General features: G+C 33.8%; 2 protein-coding genes across 3 annotated transcripts; one reads left to right on the top strand and one right to left on the bottom strand.

Moving 5' to 3' along the window:
- The first annotated feature begins 1,021 nt into the window (after window positions 1-1,021).
- Window positions 1,022-5,196, top strand: LOC133204402 (uncharacterized). Its single transcript, XM_061340126.1, has 2 exons — window positions 1,022-1,135; window positions 4,731-5,196. Exons 1-2 carry the CDS (start codon window positions 1,053-1,055, stop codon window positions 5,080-5,082), a joined length of 435 nt encoding a protein of 144 aa, XP_061196110.1. The 5' UTR covers window positions 1,022-1,052; the 3' UTR covers window positions 5,083-5,196.
- A 1,917-nt stretch (window positions 5,197-7,113) lies between these two features.
- On the bottom strand, window positions 7,114-19,897 carry LOC133204486 (RING finger protein unkempt homolog). Of its 2 annotated transcripts, none has more exons than XM_061340223.1 (16): window positions 19,771-19,897; window positions 19,482-19,691; window positions 17,742-18,031; window positions 17,295-17,430; window positions 14,577-14,694; window positions 14,339-14,423; window positions 14,043-14,179; window positions 13,805-13,891; window positions 13,386-13,547; window positions 12,329-12,548; window positions 11,993-12,112; window positions 11,614-11,762; window positions 11,169-11,387; window positions 9,999-10,094; window positions 9,049-9,213; window positions 7,114-8,782 (listed from the first exon to the last, which is right to left on the bottom strand). In XM_061340223.1, exons 1-16 carry the CDS (start codon window positions 19,890-19,892, stop codon window positions 8,621-8,623), a joined length of 2,478 nt encoding a protein of 825 aa, XP_061196207.1. In that variant the 5' UTR covers window positions 19,893-19,897; the 3' UTR covers window positions 7,114-8,620. The 2 variants fall into 2 exon arrangements, with proteins under 2 accessions (XP_061196207.1, XP_061196208.1); XM_061340224.1 differs by having other exon boundaries at window positions 13,392-13,547; window positions 19,771-19,890.
- Window positions 19,898-21,384: the final 1,487 nt, after the last annotated feature.

The following is a 21,384-nucleotide window of genomic DNA, read 5'->3' as shown; positions in this document are numbered from 1 at the left end:
AGAATTTTTCACTCATATAGAGACGTCAACATATACCGGTGAAAAGCTTCAAATTTAGACCTAGATTGCACTTAGGGCTATTGAGCAGCGAGGGTTCTTTTTCGTGCGAACGCCTACCGTAACAATTAAGGGACCTCGATTTTTAAGGTCTCATATAAATGACCCGTAACTTTCAGTTCTAATGCTGGTTGCATGGCAAAGGAACAATCACTACCTATGTTTATGTCCTAGGTTTGACCCGGTGCGGAGAACGAGAATCGAACCCGGGCCTCTCCATCACGACGCGAACCCTTTCATTTGCCTCGTCCGATACCCACGGGTGATCTCGTCTTTTACTCATCACCCGGGCAAACTCGCCGAAATATCGTCGTATGTAATTAATATACGCGGATCATTTGATTGGCTGCTGCACAGAATCACGATGGCATATCAACGAATCACAGTTTACGTTACGTCACGAGTATGTATACATCAATTAACGCTTTTCTGTAGTTAACACACCGATTGCAAACAAGTCGACTCACAGGCGCAGTTAACGGTTTGAGAAAGATAAAAATTATTTAGAAATTAAATCTTTAGTATTTGCATAGTTGAATTATAAGTTACCACGGACTACACTCCACCCACACCGCCATCTATCAGTACTTTCGATACTTTGATTTTTATGTGCATAAAAAAACCTGCTCATATTTCAGCGATTTTCTATTTTAATCAGTGTATCTATGGACAAAGAAAAGTTTTAACATACACCATTTTACTGAGCACCTACATGTAAGCCTCTCTTCAAATTAACAAAACCGTAATGTAACGCAAAATGAGTTTCAGTTTCACTTTACATCCGGTTTACTAAATTATTTTTATTTTCTATTATCAGCTAAAAATTATTTTAGTCTTAAATCTCAAAGGTTATTATTATTGCAATCCACATTAATGACTATACATTATATTTATTATTTCTCCATCTTCCCGTATATTAGACAAACCAATATTGTTGTTGGTTTTTTTTTTTTTGTTTTTTTTTTTTTGGTTTCACTTTCACTTTACAGAGCACGATGTTGTGTAACAAATGTCATCTTGGATATAAACTATTTAAAATATCGGTTAGAAAATCATGTTTTAGAGGCAATTTTCAAAGGTATAGTACTTACTCATAATTCTCTCAAATCAATAACTAATAAGTTTCTTAGTACAATAGTTTCAGTAGACAATAGTTTAATAATTTCCAATCAAGGGACCACAGAGAGGCATGAAAGTGATAAAATTATAGACAAAGAAAGTAATCAGTTATGAGATAAAATATAATATTGCATGAAAAAATGTTAGAGTGAATCTCAATTCCAAAAGTAGAAATGTTTAATTTTATTTGAATGTGTCCAACTTACACCCAAAGCTCCCTTTCTAAGAAGGAAATTCTTCAAAATCACATGTCCGTTTTAGATATTTTTAATATTCCCAACAATCAAAATGAATTTGTATTACCATACCTTTACTGGATTCCTGAACTTCATAAAAATCCTTACAAACAAAGATACATAGTGGGTTCCAGTAAATGTTCTACCAAGCCCTAAAATATTTACATGTAATGAAGGAGAAACTTCAGGAGTACTGTACAACAGTATATTTGAGAAGTGATGTAAATCAGATGTGGATACTTAAATCTCCAAAGAACTTTTGGGAAGTTTGGAATCACAAAATTTTATTAAAATCAATAGCATCAAAATGTATGACTTTTCAACACTTTATATAACCATTCGATCCCACGATAAATTGAAGTCCAGGCTTTTTGACATCATAGACAGCTGCTTTTTCAATAAAAATGGAACTCGTAAATATACTTACCTTGTTATTGGTCATTCTCAAAATTATTTTGTTAAAAAGCACTGTGATTGTACACAGAAGTACTCTGAAGTTGATATCAAAAAGATGCTTGAGTTTCTGATTAATAATATCTATGTAGTTTTTGGAGATCAGGTCTTCCAAAAATCAGTTGGAATTTCTATGCATACCAATTGCACCCCCTTATTAGCAGACCTATTTTTGTATTCATTTGAAGCAGAATTTATATTAAGAAGAAGAAAACACTTCCTGTGGCTTTCAACTCGACATTTCGATATATCGATGATGTATTATCAATTAACAATAGTTACTTTCATTCATATGTCGACTCGATATATACCAGTGAGCTTGAAATAAAAGATACCACAGATTCTGACACATCTGTTTCATATTTAGATATTTTACCAGAAAAAGACGTTAATGGTAACCTAACAACAAAGCTTTATGATAAATGTGATGACTTCAACTTTTCAATTGTCAACTTCCCTTACTTGTGTAGCAATATACCCTTATCATCTGCATATGGGGTTCATGTCTCCCAGTTGATTCGATATGCAAGAACATGCTCTACGTATGAACAATTTCTAAAACGAGGCAAGCTATTGACAAACAAGTTGATGAAACAAGGATATCAACAGTCTCTTTTGAAGTCATCATTTTGCAAGTTTTACAGTCGATACAATGACCTTGTCAGCACATACAACCTATCATTGAGTCAAATGCTGACTGATGTTTTTCATACTAATTGTTAGGCCATTATTTATAAACCGAACTGTCTATGGATTTTTCCAGTTTTGTTTTTTTTTCCCCGATCATGACAAGGAGTACAGGAGCGGGTGTGACCGGTCGGCAGGGGATGCTCACTCCTCCATGGCACCTGATCTCACCTCTAAATTTTGAGGCCCGTGTTTGCTCTGCTCCAAAATTGTATCATTTCAATTTTCATTGGACTTTTGAGATTGAATACTGTTTGTAATCTTCATATTACATTGGTAAAGAAATAATTTGAATACTTTTTTTGATAAGATATGCTATTCCATTACTTGTGGTGAGTTGGCTGTCACATTAAGTATATAAATATATTCTATATATAGTTACTTATATATATTTTGTATGTATCTTATACAAGGTCAAACTGTCATTGCTATCTCTCCACAAGGTCATTGATGTGAAGTAACACATTCAATATTTATATTTCTACATTTTGTTCAAGGGGCCTTGACACAGATTTGAAGGTCGTTTTTTCTAAAATTTTCAGTATAATAGGCCTATAAGGTCTTATATGTTACTAGAGCATTTCATAAAAAATATTATAAAATCATGTTTAGAAACTTCTTTTATCTTGAAATTTTCAAAACTGTGAATTTCTGGAGGCGTTTGATTGACACACATCCTTGCACTTTCACAAAATAAATTTTTCCTTATTATTTAAGACAAGAGGTCCATTGGCCATAATGCTCACCTGAGTTACTTTGGCCCTGCTGTTCTTCACCAGACCCCCTCCCTTGTAATACCTATTACGGCCCCACTCTACCCCCGGGGGCCATGATTTGAACAATTTAGAATCTACACTAACCCAGGATGCTTCCACATAAGTTTCAGCTTTTCTGACCCAATGGTTCTTGAGAAGAAGATTTTCAAACATTTTGCCTATATATTTCAATGTAAAACTTTGATTCCCTATTGTGGCCCTGCCCTACCCCTGGGGGCCATGATTTGAACAATTTAGAATCTACACTACCCAAGGATGCTTCCACATAAGTTTCAGCTTTTCTGGCCCAGTGGTTCCTAAGAAGAAGATTTTTTAAGATTTTGCCTATGTATTTCAGTGTAAAACTTTGATTCCCTATTGTGGCCCCACCCTACACCCCGGGGTCATGATTTGAACAACTTAGAATCTACACTACCCAAAAATGCTTCCACATAAGTTTCAGCTTTTCTGGCCCAGTGGTTCTTGAGAAGAAGATTTTTTAATGACCCCATCCTATTTTTGTCTTTTCTTAATTATCTCCCCTTGTAAGGGGGGTTGGCCCTTCATTTCAAGAATTTAAACTCCCCTTCACCCAAGGATGTTCTGTACCAACTTTCGTCAGAATTGGCTGAGTGGTTCTTGAGGAGAAGTTGAAAATGTGAAAAGTTTACAAACGAACGAACAGACAGCTAGCCAGACGGACGGATGACGGACAACAGGTGATCAGAAAAGCTCACTTGAGCTTTCAGCTTAGGTGAGCTAAAAAGTGGAAAATTTGTATTTATGATAATATTAAAACTTTAATGCAGAAAATTCAGAGTAGAAGGGTAAGAAGGCAAAACCAACTCACCAATATTATTAGTCTGTTGTTCATGCAGTGATGTGTGCAGAGTAAACAAATTGGACACCCGGTAAACATAAACATTAATAATAACAGAGCTCGTGCCCATGTTTACAATCACAGGTGTTTGACGTGATGTTATGAAGAATGCTTTTGTCATTGAATTTTAAGAATTTTCATGTAGTCTAAGTTCAATTCATGAAACTAAGCTTATGTTTTGAATAAAAATAGAAATAAAAAATTGTTAACTAAAACAACAGTGCAACTGTGTCCAGGTCCCTGTAACTGTGCAGAATATATGTGTGCACAGTTCACCATGACATTTTCTTTTAAATGCATTCTAAATATATTCCTTAATACAAAAAAATATTAATTTTTTTTTTTAGGATAACTTGAAATTGTTAATACATGTACTCTAAAAACCATTTCGGGTGCGCCTCAGTCAACAATGGTTTTCTTAAAAATTACCCTAAAAAACATAATATGGTTTTCTTAAAAATTACCCTAAAAAACATATTTTTAAACTGTAGTTTTAGTCTTGCCTTGGTTTATAACTTTAATGTTATTTTAACTTTATTTCAGATTATCAAGTCACCCATTCTCTTCATCGTTTGTATGTCCCGTCAGTGAAAAAAGAAGTACAAAGGAAATATTAATACAAAATTACCGCAAAGAAAAAAGAAGAAGAATCCTTTTACAATCCTTCAGTGGAAGTTTTATAGTGTTAATGATTTACATGTATTTTAAGGAAGATAATGACCTAGATATTCAGGCAAATATTGACTCATTAAAAGCACAAGAAAAGAGATGCCTTGATGCACTTGAAGGTAGAATTCCACTAGGAACAGATATCACACGGGAAATGGCTGAAGAAGATCTACAAAGAATACAACAAGAACTTAAAGAAGAATCACAGAAACTGGAAGGACTCTAGACATGGCTGACCATCAAATGCTACCAGCTCTGAGACTCTATCATCTTAAATTATACTGACTTATGTAAATGAATGAACTGCACAGTGAAATAAATTTTTTAGTTTTTTGATGAATATTTAACTTATTTTAAAAATTGTAAAACTGTCACATTTGGACACATATATATCCCGTCCCCGTCTGGGTTCTCAAAAAATTCAAAACATTACCTTAATTCAGAAGTCTCTGATGAGACTGTAGCCCTACTAGGAAAAATAGCACTTAGACTTGAAACTAAGGCAATGGCAATTTATAGAATAATGATCCTTGTTAAAGTCTCATTTATTTAAATTGATTAGATTAATCAAGTTTAATTTGAATCAGACCAAAAACTGTAGGAGGAGTAACATTTGGAAAGATTTTCACAGTAATTTCTATTTTTATTTACCATGGGAATACTGTCAAAAACTGATAAAGAGAATTATGAATCATAGTGTACAGTTTATTTGGGTACCAACTTTTTTTTAAATCAAACTAAAATTAAAGGAGTAGCATTTTGAAAGAAATTCTGAAATTTCTTTATTCAGTAACCATATCAACATGGTCAAAATCAAAAACCAATAAACAGAATTATGTATCTTCATGTAGTCCACTTGTGTAAAGTATTATTGGAATAAGAATTCCACAGAAATTTCTAATTTTAGTAACCATAGCAACAACGTTCATCCAAATCAATAACCTATGAAGAGAATTATGTTTCCAAGTGTAGTATACTTCTGTAGAAAGTTTTATTGAAAGCAGACCAAAACTGTAGGAGGAGAATTGTTTACATACAAACAGACAGATGAACAGACGAGACACCATACTACTAGTATTGCATAAGCTCTTAGTTCTCTGGCCAGTATCTGCCCCTGTGATTTCAGGTATTAATTGCCATGTTAAGGAATAACTGTCTTCTCATTTGTTATTTGGGACCCTTAATGTTGATTTTAATGTTTGCAAACTTTTACCAACAACCTGTCAGCGGAGCCGTTAAAACAGATGTTTGTGACTGTTCAATCAGCATTGACGGTCACAAATAACAATTGATTCTAATGCAATTTATGCATTTTGTTTGATGTTTAAGCCTTCTTTTGTTGTTTTGTTATATGAAACGAAATGTGTTTTTGCCTCTTTCCATTAAAACAACATAATCAAAAGCTTTCACTCTCAATAATTTTTGTTTAACTGCGAAAAACAGTGCATTAACCAATCAAAATGCAGATTACAAAGGTGCATTAGAATACAAAATTTAATACATTAAGGCAGAGTTATATTTCAAATTTCATAATGACTCCCCAATAAGTACATACCTGTATTTCCTTCAGTACATGTATATCCAAAGGTCCCTAAAAGATGTTTTATACTATGGAAAGTAGTTCAACACAATATTTCAATTCTGATAAAATTTTATTTTTTCTGAATCTACAATTTGTTTAACAAAATTTGTTTTTTGAAGGGAAAAAAGGGAGGAAATTCCCTCAACAAGATATTCTGCATTATTGAATAAAGAATAAGCAGTAGAAAAATACATCATCCAGAATTAGGAAAAACCATTTTGTAATACCATTACAATTAATTCTTATCTTGAGAAAATTCTAAATATACAAGCTTGTATAAACTTAATGTAATATTAATTTTCATGTGTTAATCTCCAAAACATTGATATAAACACTCAGCTTCAACAGTGCTAAATAATAAACTACCAGAATACTGGGACAATCTCAAAAATGCTCTCGTGGGTAAAGTCTTCCCATGATTCTCTAATGCAAGATACACATTTTCTTCTTTCTTCAATAAATATTTAGCCTATCCCAGTTTTCTACAAAACTTGGTGTTAAAAACATTTATTAATTGTAAACCATATTTCATTCTATGTAAACACAAGAAAACAAGGTCTTATTCCAGTTTTTAACACTTACAAATTTGAAAATAAAAATATCAGGAAAAAAAGATTATAATATGGATCCAAGCAAAAAGTGAATTTATCTTCCTAATTGAAATACTAGCTATCGTGTGTTTTTGCATAGCATTGAAGGCTAGTCGATGATTTGTGAGTTAAAAACTGTGATAAGGCTTACAGTTCAAAATTCTTAAATATGACTAATGAGAACTACATTTTATAAACTATCAAATATACACCTGATGCCCTTACCCATTTTTCTAAGTGTATGAGCCAGCATGCACAAGAACAAGGGGCCAGGGCATGCAATTTCAAAGTTTCACAAAAAGTTCTTTAATAAGTTTTTCTTTCTCTCCATAGAACCTTTTTCTTTCAGGCAAGGATGGCATTTACATCAAACCCAAAGACATCTGAGATCTCTGTCTATTTCTGAATGAACTCAATTCTTAGCAATATATCATTAACAATGAGTTACACAACCACTTTTAAAAAACCTATCAGCTATCCAGTAGCCTGAAGTTTCCCTAACCAAAATCTTCTTTTTGTTTTTAAGCAAATCACAAGAACAGACTTCCAAATAGGAAAAAAATGAAAATGAAAACAAATTTAAAGTATGAAAAATATCTATATATAGAAGTGGAGATGTGACAGCTGTCCCAGTGGAGTACATGTACTGACTAATTTTATATGTCTGTTTTAATTTTAAATAATTAAAATTTATCTCAACATAGAATGGATCCTCTCTACATTCAAACTTCATTTTGGAACAAAGTTCCCCTTTCTCAGTGTTTTAGCTTAGTGACAGAATGTTTCACTTCATAGCAACATTCTGTTGCCATGGAAACTAAAGACAATGAAATGTTATATTATTTCCTATGTAATATACTCTACATTTCAACTCACAATGAAAAAAAAAATTACAAAGATGGACTGATATTTCTCTTGGAATGAATAATAAAACCTTTGTTATTATATCAGGTCATAGCACTAGTAACTCCAAATAATTTGAAACCAAACATAAACTAAAAAATAAAAGAAACACAGTTCAAGAACAGTCTACATTAATTTACACAGACAAATACTCTAAAATATGTTAATGAATGATCATTACTGAATCACAGACACTATAATCGCTTCTGACAAAAACAAAACCCTAGTAAGTATATTTACATGTATTTATATAAGGCTCACACCATACACCCATTCTTCATAAAACCTCCCTCTCTATTGCATATTGTTAATCAGATGTTCATATCACCAAAATTTATTCAAGTTCATAAATGGGGTAGTATTTTTTTGCTTGCATGAGTGAAGTTATAACATTGCAAATGGTGAAATTTCATTTGTTGAAATACATAAAAGATGAAAATTCGAGCAATCTGTACAATGTATAAATAAAGTATGCACTGATTAATTTGGAAACAACCTTACAAACAAGTATAACATACTATCAGTACAAAGCAGACCATAATTTACACATAGTTTAGGGGAGAAACGTCCAAACTTTAAATTCTTAAAAATTTAGTTGTATCTTAACAATATGAAAACCTGCTTAACAAAGCGTCATTATTAGCACTTGAGTCACTAAAACAATTTGAAGATCCTAGTTGTTCCCGCCATTACAAGCGGTAATTGGTCCGTTGGACGTGACACATGGGGCACTCTGTGGATTTTCCAGCACATGCTTCGCACATGACCCTGTGGTTGCACGGCACACATGTAATACTACGGTTTCTATCCTGACACATAATACATTTCAGGTTCTGCTGATACATGATCACCTGTAAAAAATCAGTAAATTAATATCAATCATGTCCATAACCAGGAAAGACATAAAATCTGATGTGAGAAAAGAGTAAGAACTAAATCAAGTAACCTTATCCTTCTAAAGTAAAACATTCAGATTCTAAAAATACTATATCTTCTGTATTTAAAACTTTTTTGCAGGGAACTGCTTGAATTGAAAATTTCAAATAAAAACACTTTTAATATGATTCTGAATGCATGGTCTTTTTTTCATGTGACATGTTGTTTATATCAGACATACCTTGTCTAATTTGTCCATATCCATTCTAAGTTGTTGCTGTATCTGTCTAAGCTGAGGAATAGGTAATTTTTCTATTTCGTTTACCTGATGAAGTAATCTTACACTATTGGATCCACCACCCATTTTTTCCAGATCTAATTGTATCTTTGATATTCTACCAAGAGCCTGCAATGTAATTAGAATGTAGTCACCCAGTGCTGAACAATTCATGGCAATGTCTATATGCTATAATATAAATATTAATTCAAAAATATTTTCCTTCTAGTCTTAATTAAGTTTAAGTAACCTAAAAACTTTGAACCAAGAAGATTAAACAAAGCGAGGGTTGGGAAATACTTTATATAATTATTTACATTTGATTCAAAAATTAGTACCAAGAAGTTGACCTTTTTTCAATTACAATATTGTTCTATTTCTTCTTACAATATTGTTCTATTTCTTCTTATTGACCTACCTCGTCTCTCTGTTTGACCACCCCCCATTGACCTACATCGTCTCTCTGTTTGAACCCGCCCCCCTTATTGACCTACCTCGTCTCTCTGTTTGACCCCGCCCCCCTTATTGACCTACTTCGTCTCTTTGTTTGACCCCCCTTTATTGACCTACCTCGTCTCTCTGTTTGACCCCCCACCATTGACCTACCTCGTCTCTCTGTTTGACCCCCCTTTATTGACCTACCTCGTCTCTCTGTTTCACCCCACCCCCCTTATTGACGTACCTCGTCTCTTTGTTTGACCCCACCCCCCTTATTGACCTACCTCGTCTTTTTGTTTGACCCCACCCCCCTTATTGACCTACCTCGTCTCTCTGTTTGACCCCACCCCCCTTATTGACCTACCTCGTCTCTCTGTTTGACCCCATCCCCCTTATTGACCTACCTCGTCTCTCTGTTTGACCCCCCTTTATTGACCTACCTCATCTCTCTGTTTGACCTCCCTTTATTGACCTACCTCGTCTCTCTGTTTGACCGCCTGGGCCTTTTCCTCCTCTGCTGATTTTGCTTTTCTGAGAGATTCCTCAGCCTCTCTCTTCCATGCTTCACATGCCTGAACACAACAAAAATACCTCATGAAAGAAACACAACAAAAATATCTCATAAAACATGAAAAATTGACCATGAAAAATTGACGGATGTGTGTCCTTCAAATCACATACCAATTCAAAACTCCTGGTCAACGTTCAAATAAATACTGGTATTCAGACTGTTCCATGCTAATTAAACTAACAGGTATTCATGAAATTTGAAACCTCAACAAAGGTTATAGCAAATCATTTATTTTGAGGTTAAAGCCAGTGTTAACTTTGGTATTACCATCAGAAATGTGTTTTCTTCATATAGTGCAATAAGATGAACAAGAAAATGTCATCCATAATAAGAAATGAATATGGGCAAAGATCAAGGCCAAGGCAAACATCAATGCATGTAAATTAACTTTTATTATAGAAAATTTTAGGTAAGGTTGGTGAGAGAAAGTGCTATTATATGTACAGAATGTAGGGGAAAACAACTTGCAGCTCTTGATAACATCAAAATTCCAGAAAGCATGGATAATTTAAGGGAAAAAAGTCATTATACACACATTTAAGACATAACTTATCACCAATTTCAAGGTAGCAAAGGAAACATGAGATGTTTGTGAAACACTTATGCCCCCCCCCCCCCCCCTAAATTTATTTGGAATATTTCTAAGTCCAAGGGACATAACTCTGTCAAAATTGCTTGATCATGCTCAAAACAAAACTTGACCTAGATATTTTTATGATAAATCTGTATACCAAATTTCATTTCAGTATGTACAATCTTGTGAAGAAAATGAACGGAAACTGCAAATAATTGGAATTTGTCTAAGTCTAAGGGGCATAACTCTGTCAAAAATTGCTCGATCGTACCCAAAACAGAACTTGACTTAGATGTTCTTATGATAAATTTGTATACCAAATTTCATTTCAGTATGTACGCCCTCTGTGAAGAAAATGAACGGAAACTGTTGGTGGACCCACCGACAGCAGCAAAGCAATATGCCCTCCCTTCTTCGAAGAGGGGCATAAAAATAAACATTTAAAACCCCCAAATTTAAACTCACATACAGAATATAATAAGAGAGGAATGGATTCCTTACACTTTTAGCCTGAGAATAAGCTTGCTCCCAATGTTCTTGTCTCGTCTTATAATGCTGGAATTCCTCTCGTAACTTCTGCATATCTGCTCCTTGAGAACTATTGGATAGATTTGAGGAGGAATATAGTGGAGAGTGCGGCCCCCCAGGGCCACTTCTAGGAGACATGGAATTTACATCACTAAATTTGTTGTGATTGTGGTAACCCAGCAAGGAAATATTCTACAAAGAAAATTGTTTCAAAATGAAGGTTTACACATAAAATTTAGAGATTTAAAACATAAGCCTATCACTATATATGAAATTACAAATATATTATTATGTTTTTCCCTTCTTAGAATACTCAGCAGCTCTTTTAAGTCAACAGTTGGCTCCTTTCCTAATTTAAATGAGGTTACTTTAGGCATTGATTTTAAATCAGATTTTCACACTATAGTCTTCTACTCACTGGTTCACCAGACTCCTGCTTTTGATTTCCTGTCAACAGACCATGAGAAAAGCTACCGAAGGGTGAAGGTGGGGACTGGGAAAGACTCCCAATACTTCCCCTCTGAAGGCCTCCTGGGATTCCAATGGGTATGGACTGTGCACCATAACCTGCAACAATGAAATGTACATGCATAATATATTTGTCATAAAAAAAAAAAATTTAAGAGCACTTGTGCTCAAAACGATGTTATCTACCAAATTTACCCCCTCAAAATACATGTATAACTTCTAGTTGAACAATACCTATAAAATATGCATTAAGCTCTCTACCATTAGGAGCTAACAGGTAAGCCATAGTAAAATGTTTTGAGGCAATTTTGACATATAGTTAGAATTACCTGAAGTTGGTATCCCTGCACTTAAAGAGCTACTAAGAGAGTTAATTTCATCTTTATCTAGTTCTCGGTCTATACTGTTAATATCAATATCATCTAAACATAAGTCATCCAAAGCATGACCTACAATGTACAAAAGAAAACCTCAATCTGAAAACATTAAAACTCATACATGTTTTATATCATATAGATAATCAAATTCAAATTTTCATACAATTCACATGCTCTTTATTTCACCAAAAACTTCAAAGGATAATCTAACTTATCTGCAAAGGGTTCTTTTAAATCATCTGATTTTTACCTAAATGCAACTACTTTTTAATTCAAATATATCCTTACCTATAACAGATCCTACGGTATCCCCTGGGGGGTAGAAGGCAGGAGCCAGAGGGGACATTGTGGACACATTGGGCTGTTGATTTGCTACAGGGCTGGGGGTAGCACTAGTGGAGAAGGTTAAACTGTGCAGCATCAATAGATTCTGTTTACGCTTAGCTTTCTCTACCAGATCTATTGTTTGGTCAGAATCTATAGACTGTAATTGTTGACGTAATTTCATCTGAAATAGAGAAGTAAATCACATGTAAGCATCAGCTAAGTCAAGCACCATCTGTGATCAATGATTGAATGAATGAGGAAAATGTGACAATGATAATAGTTAAAATAAAACACAAGAGTTGGGTATAAGAAAATGTATTGAATGAAAGTACATGTATGACTTAGGCAAGTGATGCATCGTGGTAAACAAACTAAATTTAAAATATGATAAAGTTTTGGTACTTTAATAAAATCATGTGTCAAAAAAAACTATAGAAATAATGTGAACGCAAAAAAATGATAAAAATAATATGGAAAGATTGTATTCACACAATTTGATAAAATGAAACATGCCTGTTATGATCACTTGATTAGTCGTATATTACTTGCACACAAAAAAGAAGAAACTAGACAAGGTCACATTTTCACATCATTTCCACTTAAATCAAAGGTAAAGGTCACAGTCAACACTGAACACAAAACTCAAGATTTACATGAAGGTAACTGACATATGTGTTGTAATAGAACTAAATAGTATATCATTTACCTCTTCAGGTCAGGTCAATTCAATGCCAAGATAAACTCTAAAATCATACTGAAAAGATGTCATTCCACCTATATGTCAACCAAAACATGACCAACATAATACACACAGGTCATCCAAAACAGAGCTACATGTAAGTGCAATTTAAGAACTGTAGAAACAGATGGAAATGCAATCCAAAGACTCTACAGAAAATTATAAGGTATCCAAAGGTAGATGAACTGTAGTGCAGGTGTGAACTCAGGTGTGAACTCAATCCTGAGTGATGAGGAACATGAGATGACGATGAGGGATGTCATCTAAGTTCCTACTTACACTGACCATTTGCGAGTCTTCTCTCTCTGACCCCGGGGCTCGTTGATAGAATCCTGAGTCTGATGTAATACTACTGGATGTGCTGCTAGAACGACCTTTTCCTATTGGCTCTGGGAGCGGGCTACTGGTCTGTAGCTGTTGATTAGTTGCTATATTGTTACTCTACAAAACAAATTCTGTGTGACAACAGCAGTTCAAATCTTCATCACATTTATTTCATCATTCTGAGGACTTTTTAAAGGCATATACGTATATTAACTGCCTGGTAGATATTTAATATGTCATGCATTAAGAACAATTTGGTATTCTTTATCACCCTAGTTTGTAATTAATGAACTCCGGTAATTAAACATTTCGCAGGTTATGATGTGTTCCATAAAATGTGTGTTCTGATGGTTTTGGAAAAATATACTACTTACAGTGATAGTAGCATAAGGAATACTGTTGGCTCGTTCTTTTCCTATAGGAACCGGTAATTTAGGTAAACTACTAGAACCATTCTGATTCTAAGAAAAAAAAAAAATTCATACTTCATATCTCAAATTTATTAATTTGGGGAAAAGAAATTATCATTTGAATCTTTTTGTCTGGAAAAAAAAGTTGAGCAATGAGTATAATTACTGAAATTGCATGGATTTCCATTAAACAAAGACCTACTGATTTAGAATGGGTATCACTTGTGTTAAGTGTGTATATCGTTTGAGGGTTCTCAGCTATGGGTAAAACTGTGCTCATAAATGCAGCCAGAGAATTCTCACTTGTTGACAAAACATCTCTCTGGGTAGTTATTTCCTCTATAACAAAAAAATAAATAAATAAATAAATAAATAAATGTTAATATTATGATTGAATGTCAAAGACTCTAAACACAAAACTGTGTTTTGGCTGTTCTCCAATAAAGATTCACTGTAAAACATCTTTACATTGAAATGTACTAAATTTAAACGTCTTACGTTCCACGTGAGCAAAGGCACAAAATGGCCCTCTTGGACAATATCCTGTCTGTACCATATCATTACATTTAGTAGACTTGTAAATCTGGTGGGAAAAAAAAAACGAATATGTGACAGGTTTTACATCAAGATACATATTTTGTCATTGGATTCAACTCTCGTTTTAAGAGCTTATTATGAACAGCTACTGAGATTCCTATTCTTGGTTACAATAATGGCGTTATGTACACAGTCTTACCTCTGGGTGGAACTGCTGTTCTGTTCTGGTGTGACAGTAAGCACAATTGTCCCCATTTTCACACTGTGTTGGATCTCCCCAGTCATCACCATGTTTTACATTAGGACACGGGGTCGACCTAAGAGAGATTTTTAAAAATTATGTTCCATTCACCAAAGTCCTGCATTGACTAATCTTGCAGTGTTGTGTACTACTATTGATAGGCATTAAATGCTACAGGACCTACATTTTGCAGTTGGATGTTTAGTCATAGTTTGTCAATATCTGGTGATATGCATCTTATACTGACCAGATGTGCAAATATGCTATCATAATAATGTATGCCTATATCTATATGCTCCATTTTATCTTTGTATGTTAACTTTAACTATAAAACTTAAATTGACCAAACAGATAATACATCTGGAAGATATAAAACAGATCACCAACACTTCGTGAGAATGCAGCAGTAAATTTATTTGGTTGACCGGTTACGACCAGAGACGGTCGTCATCAGAACAAATATACATGAAATGATTATACATGAAGTAAAAATTGCGGACTATGTTACTATGTAAATAAAAAATGCGGACGTCATAACAACTTGCGGACTAGAATCTTTACATTAATAATTTAACAACCATAATCGTGTGAAATTGTCACAAAACTTTACATTACATTATTTATCCTTAATGATTAATTAAACAGTCCATAAATTCCGTGGATGTTTATTGTTCTATTTTGTAAGGACTCCGGTAATTCATCTTGGCAGACAGTTTTTGTAGATTCATTGGATGCGGACTTTACAGGTAAGGACTCCGGTAATTCATCTTGGCAGACAGTTTTTGTAGATTCATTGGATGCGGACTTTACAGGTAAGGACTCCGGTAATTCATCTTGGCAGACAGTTTTTGTAGATTCATTGGATGCGGACTTTACAGGTAAGGACTCCGGTAATTCATCTTGGCAGACAGTTTTTGTAGATTCATTGGATGCGGACTTTGGTGGCCAAAGTAACACTAAGTAGTAAGTACCAATTTAACAAAACATGCACAGGTGACGTATCTGGGATACATTCATGCTTTTGTCACAGGTGGTGCAAAATCAAGTCTCAACCGGGACTCAAACCCAGGGCCTCTGGCATACTGTGCCAGTGCTCTAACCACTATGAGCTATTGAGACTGATATGTTGACTGTCATCCACATACCCGTGAACCTGGTGACACTTTGGATTATGAAAATCACCAACATTCTACACATTAGAACAGGAATTAAGCTTCTAAGCAAAAAAATTCTAAGTAATCATTGACCAATTACTGGTTATTCAAGATAACATTCTTAAAATTTGAATCTGCATTTGTTATACATGTAGAATCTGTCAAAAGACATATATATCTAAAAGACCCTTGAATACCAGTATAACAAAAATTACTGATGAATGACTAGATAATAGACCAATACAGATATCTGGAAGGGGGGATAAATGATTCATGAAGAGACAATGAATTTTGTTTCAGAAATATGAAAATAACCATGAGCAAAAATCAAATCTGTATGTATTGGAATCAGGTGTTAATAAATTCACCTTAAATTAGTAAAGACAAGTCTAGGTTTTTCAGGAAATTCAGCAATATTATTAATCTATGGTGTGACCCCATTTTAATCTTTTAAGTTATTGTCAGCTTTACAAATGACAATAAATCTTTTTTTAGAAAAAAAATTCTGATCTCCATCTCTAATAACTATAATCAAAAGCCTGAAAGGCTTCAATGACATCGAACAAAAAAAATAATTTCAAAAGAATCTGAAGATAGCAATAGGTCGAGTGAGTGACTCAGGTGACATAATAATAATAATAAAAAAATAGTTTTAAAGAAAATGTCACAATTACAGTCTGGGGTCTTATGTCATGGTCCGAATGGAGCAGGGTTTGAATTGACCAGACACCGTCGAACATGTTCATGCAATATCAAACTAATATCTTTTCAGTCAATTGAAGAACTATGAAGGACTTCATGAATTTATATATTATTCTTTCTAATTGCCAATGTCAAAGCGTTGTTTTAGTGATTGCATCTAAACTACAACCATGACTCTGCTCTGTTACAAGTACGATCGAGTTACGATAGGGCGTGGTATATTGGAGGAAATGGAGAAATACAGTAATACTGGTCAACATCATCGGTTTTTAGGATAAAGTTGGTCAGAAGATTGTAAAAGTAAAGCTAAGATTTAGAAATTCAATCTTTTCAGTCTTATAGTATTCGTGTTTATGTAATTTTGTAATTATTTTACCGCCTGTTGGGTTGTTTGTGTTCCACGGTTATCGTTCCAAAATGTTATTCATGTCATTCGACACACCTTTCTGTAGAAATTCATCCGCAACAACCATCACGTTTTTATTGTGTGAAAATAAAACATAATATTGTTGTTTTGTAAAAAGAATTAATTGTAGATACAAATGATGCAATTTTATTTTCAAGCTATAATTATTCATTGTGAGCGTTTTAAAAGAAATTGGTTTATAGCTATTGCTATTTTCTATTGCGGATGCATCCACTGACACATTCGGTCGCGTACATCCCTTGGCGGTTTCACTTGGCCGATCGCTAGATGACGTTCGAGCTCCAAGAGCTCGACGTCATAAAAACCAAACATTGGCATTTGTAATTAATGTCTTATTAAAGGTTAATGTTTTTCCTTAGCTTTTGGCAATATACAAACAAAACAGGGCCTTACCTATACTTGCACTTCTTTGGACTTCTTCGCCTGTCTCTAGTGTTGTGATATGATGGACAGGCATACCCTTGCCTACATAATCGGGGAGGTCTCTTGCATGGTTCTGTCTTATAATTAGCCAGTACATAATTGGTATCTACAATAAAACACAACTTACAGTTACTGAAAAATGTACTGCCTGTTGATGCTAGCTGGTATCAAAAGTTCCAGAGGGCTACAATCTAGCTGTTTTTTCCCATTAAGAACTTCCTTGCTTGTTAATTAATCAATATTTTCACCATAACAACAGTGATCAACTTATCAAAACTGTTATTTTTACCTGATACTGTGGTTTGGATTTCATATAAATCATTAACATCAGGTGTTTTTATTATGTCATTACTCTTTTTCTCATTTTACAATCAGTAATTCATATGATTATGTTTCCTTCAGGTAAAGAGAGATTACCATTCCACTTTGGGTCCTCAGCCAGAATTTTGTCCTTTTCCAAACTACTGGGTGTTCCTGAAGAAGAACTGAGAGAAGCTTTCAGATCTGGGGTCTCGATTGCCTGCAACTCTCTGATGTCATAAATTGGGGGTCTAAGGTCATGAGCTCCATGCGCAAATGCACAGTGTGGCCCATTTTTGACACAGTTTCCCTTGGAATCTGTTTCATAGACACAAGTTCCTGTTTTGTAATACCTCAAGTGGTACCTTCGTTCAGTGTCTCCTGCTGTTCTGTGTAGGAAAGGGCACCTGCAATGTTGACAGCAACACTCAACTGTTACAGGTGAAATCTTCACAACATTCAGGTTTAAAATACAAACTGACATGCATGCAACATATTTTCCTAAAATAGATACAGAGGTGTTTTATTGCTATACCAAATGTATTGCAGTTGTTCACTGATGGTTGTTTAACATAGTTTTGCATCATCAAGGTTTTTATGAATAAAAATATAACCTTATTATTTATTTGGGAAGAACTAATTCCTTGACAGTTTTTTTTACTTGATATATTTTTAGAGACATTCTTCCATATCGTCTTAACTTCATTCATGCATAACATGACAGACTTGACAATTGTACACTGACACTAGTATAAAATATTTCACAAATTTGAAAGCACTTAATAACCTTCTGTTTTTTCATGTTTAATTACACAATATCGTTATTTTTTTAATATTGTTTACCACCTCTAAGCACATACTTCTTTTTGATAGTTTTAATTATTTCATGTTTTTATATATATAAAAAATTCAATCAGTAATCCTTTCTATCGAGAAAATTTTGAAAGCATATTACTGGTTTGAAAATGCTTTATTGAAGGTAACATAAAATGCACGTGAGCCATTTGTCATATAATCAGATGGTTTGTCTCATAAAACTGGCACTGTACAGTACTGCATACTGAATTTTATTCCTTAGGTCCTTTATTTCGTAGAATTCAATTTGGGTTTCTTTTCACTAAAAAATTCATTTGAAATATTTATTATTGAATTATTTCTTTTTCGGCTTTTCAGCATTTTGCCTTGCTTAGCATTCGTTGTTGTTTCGTTTGTGGTGAAGTTCAAGGTTACATCACTGACCCACTAACCCTATTGCTCCAGTACGCATGACTTAAGAAAACAGCTGATTGAAAAAAACATTGGAAAAGTAACCTTACATTTTTAATAATTTTAATGTAGTAAGGTTTTTCAATACCATGACAACATTTTGACAACTCCTGCTCCCGGGGCATTCCGGTATCTGATGAAGTTGGTTTTATTTACGTGTTGTTTTTATAAAGAGATTGGTAAACATACCGTCGACACAATGAAAACTTTTTTGCTAGACCAATGTATACCATAAAAGTTATCTGAATTTAATCAAAGGCAAATCAAAACATAGTATATGTGTTTGATACACTGTCAATTTGTAAATAACGGAGAAATAAAACGCAATTTCTGCAACTCCGCATTTTCCAACAAAATGGCGGACAATGTTTACAATATGTCAGATTGTTTTCTTTCAAAAAAGGGAATATATTCTGACAAAACAACGTTATAATTGATTTCTCTTGTCACATTACTACAGACCCTAACAGGAAGTACAACTGTCATGAAGCCTTTTAACGAAACAAAACGAGGAATCGAGTTTTGTTTCAGTGACCAAAATATTTCCCACCAAAATTTGAATGGCGGCCAGAAAGACAATAAGGTACTCACTCATCTCCATCGGGACAAAGACCATTTGTATCGTCATATTTGGTACAGTACACATCTGGACTGTAATTAAAAGTTCCATCTCGTTTCCGAATAGGTCTTCTTCGTCTCTGATTCATAAAATGCCAGTGAAAGCAAGTGAACGGTCTATGCTGTGTGCATTTGTGTTGTAGGAATAACGGGCATTGTTGTGTTCTAAATTCTTTTAAATACCTGAAAAGAGACAGCAAACTTAGTATTTACAATAAAAGACAGTTAATCTAATCATCTGATGTTGTACAATAAAACTTACAAGTAATGTTGCGGTTTTTCTGTTTGTGCTTGAACCGCTGGGCTTTCCGACGGCATTTTTGTTGTCAATATTTTAATAGCGCGCATCATTGCTGCGCAGTTGTGAAATGTCATTGCATTCATTGGTGGAAAATACCCATGTGGCTAAGTTCACGACCCTTTCGCTAGCGCGCACTTGTCAAATTTTCGAATTCTCAGAAACTTACGAAATTAAAAATATTACATTTAAATACTATTATAGGGATCGTGAGAAAAATCAAATCATGGTTTTTATTTCTTCCATGTATTTTTTTTATGATTATTTTTTAAATGTAGATTTTTTCATTTCATGTTTTGTATCTTTTTTAAGTGTTTTTTTTTTTTTTTTTTTTTTTTTTTTTTTTTTTTTTTCAGAATGTACTTAATCAACCTTATTTATTTATATATGAATTAATAATTGACCAAAGTGGATGATGTAAGTTAAATTGACTTTCTTAACAAATTGTTAGAGGTGCATGAGATAATATGAAATAAACGAAAATTATTTGCATAAGCTTTATATATAAAAGCTTTCAACAGCGATTTATGAATTTTCCAAACATTTGGTCTCAAACAAAATCTTGATTAAACTTTCTTCAAGAAGGTCGTTTTACAAATACAAAATGAATTATACACTTTGTTGGCCCAAAAGAGACAACGTAAAATTTAAAAATACATTCCACTTTTAATTTTAACAAGTGCATTTATCATGTTTATATAGAGATTTGTGCAACTACTGGACAAACGGTGGACCACTCCCCATCTTTTTCTTAAGAATATATTATTTATTTATTTATTTTGTTGTTGTTGTTGTTGTTTTTAAAAATAATTGTGAGAAGTTGTACAGACAGTTGCACGAAAGTACTGTATTTATTAAATGCACATGTGAAACTCATGAATTGAAAGGGGTGTATTTTGAGTCGTCTAATTTGCTGTTTGTTCTTCGGGGCCAAAAAGTGAGTAATTCAGTTTGTCTTTGCAAAACTTCCTTATTGAGAAATATATATATAGAATAAAGATTCCATTTTGAACGCAATCTGATTAAAATCAGATCTTTGTTACGCTCCGAAATTCAGAATTTCGGAGTATAACAAAGATCTGATTTTAATCAGATTGAAGTGGAACGTGCACATAATTTTAATAATGTACTAGTATTTAGAAGCTGCGGAGTGATAGCATGGGGGCATGATAGTGAACAGTTTATCTCCTAAAGTGTAAAAATGTAGCTTCAAGTGGCTCGTAAACACAACCCATTAACACGACCAACCTTCGTTTTCCCTGTTTGCAGGCAAGTGGTCCATTCATAGTATTTTTTAAAAATATATCATCCTTAAGTCTGTGGCTATATATATTCCAATCCCATGTAAAACTTTGATTTTCTACTGATTGGAGTCCAAAGTAGGCAAGTACCCCTATTCCTGATTAAAGACGGTCTTCAATACCCCCCCCCCCCCCTTCCATACATTTTCATAATAAAATTGTCTATATTTATACTGAAGCCATTTTCAAGCACGAATTGAACTTGAATCTGCACTACAGGGAATCCTTGCATGTTATTTGAATGACTGATTTATTGTGTTCCTTCTGTGCTTAAAAT

This window comes from Saccostrea echinata, unplaced genomic scaffold (assembly GCF_033153115.1).
Source record: "Saccostrea echinata isolate AGI-Se365-2 ecotype Australia unplaced genomic scaffold, CSIRO_AGI_Sech_v1 ptg000053l, whole genome shotgun sequence".
NCBI classification, from domain to species: domain Eukaryota; kingdom Metazoa; phylum Mollusca; class Bivalvia; order Ostreida; family Ostreidae; genus Saccostrea; species Saccostrea echinata.
This window is presented reverse-complemented; position numbering and strand designations above follow the sequence as displayed.

What these genes read in the sequence shown, in the direction of transcription:
- LOC133204486 (XM_061340223.1), bottom strand. Translation starts at nt 19,892, where the DNA reads ATGAATGCAATGACATTTCACAACTGCGCAGCAATGATGCGCGCTATT. An exon ending in AAGACTCGCAAATGGTCAGT is followed by an intron (nt 12,549 to 13,385) that starts GTAAGTAGGAAC and finishes TCTCTATTTCAG; the next exon opens with ATGAAATTACGTCAACAATT. An exon ending in AGCAGGAGTCTGGTGAACCA is followed by an intron (nt 11,388 to 11,613) that starts GTGAGTAGAAGA and finishes TTTTCTTTGTAG; the next exon opens with AATATTTCCTTGCTGGGTTA.
- LOC133204402 (XM_061340126.1), top strand. Translation starts at nt 1,053, where the DNA reads ATGTTGTGTAACAAATGTCATCTTGGATATAAACTATTTAAAATATCG. An exon ending in TTTAGAGGCAATTTTCAAAG is followed by an intron (nt 1,136 to 4,730) that starts GTATAGTACTTA and finishes ACTTTATTTCAG; the next exon opens with ATTATCAAGTCACCCATTCT.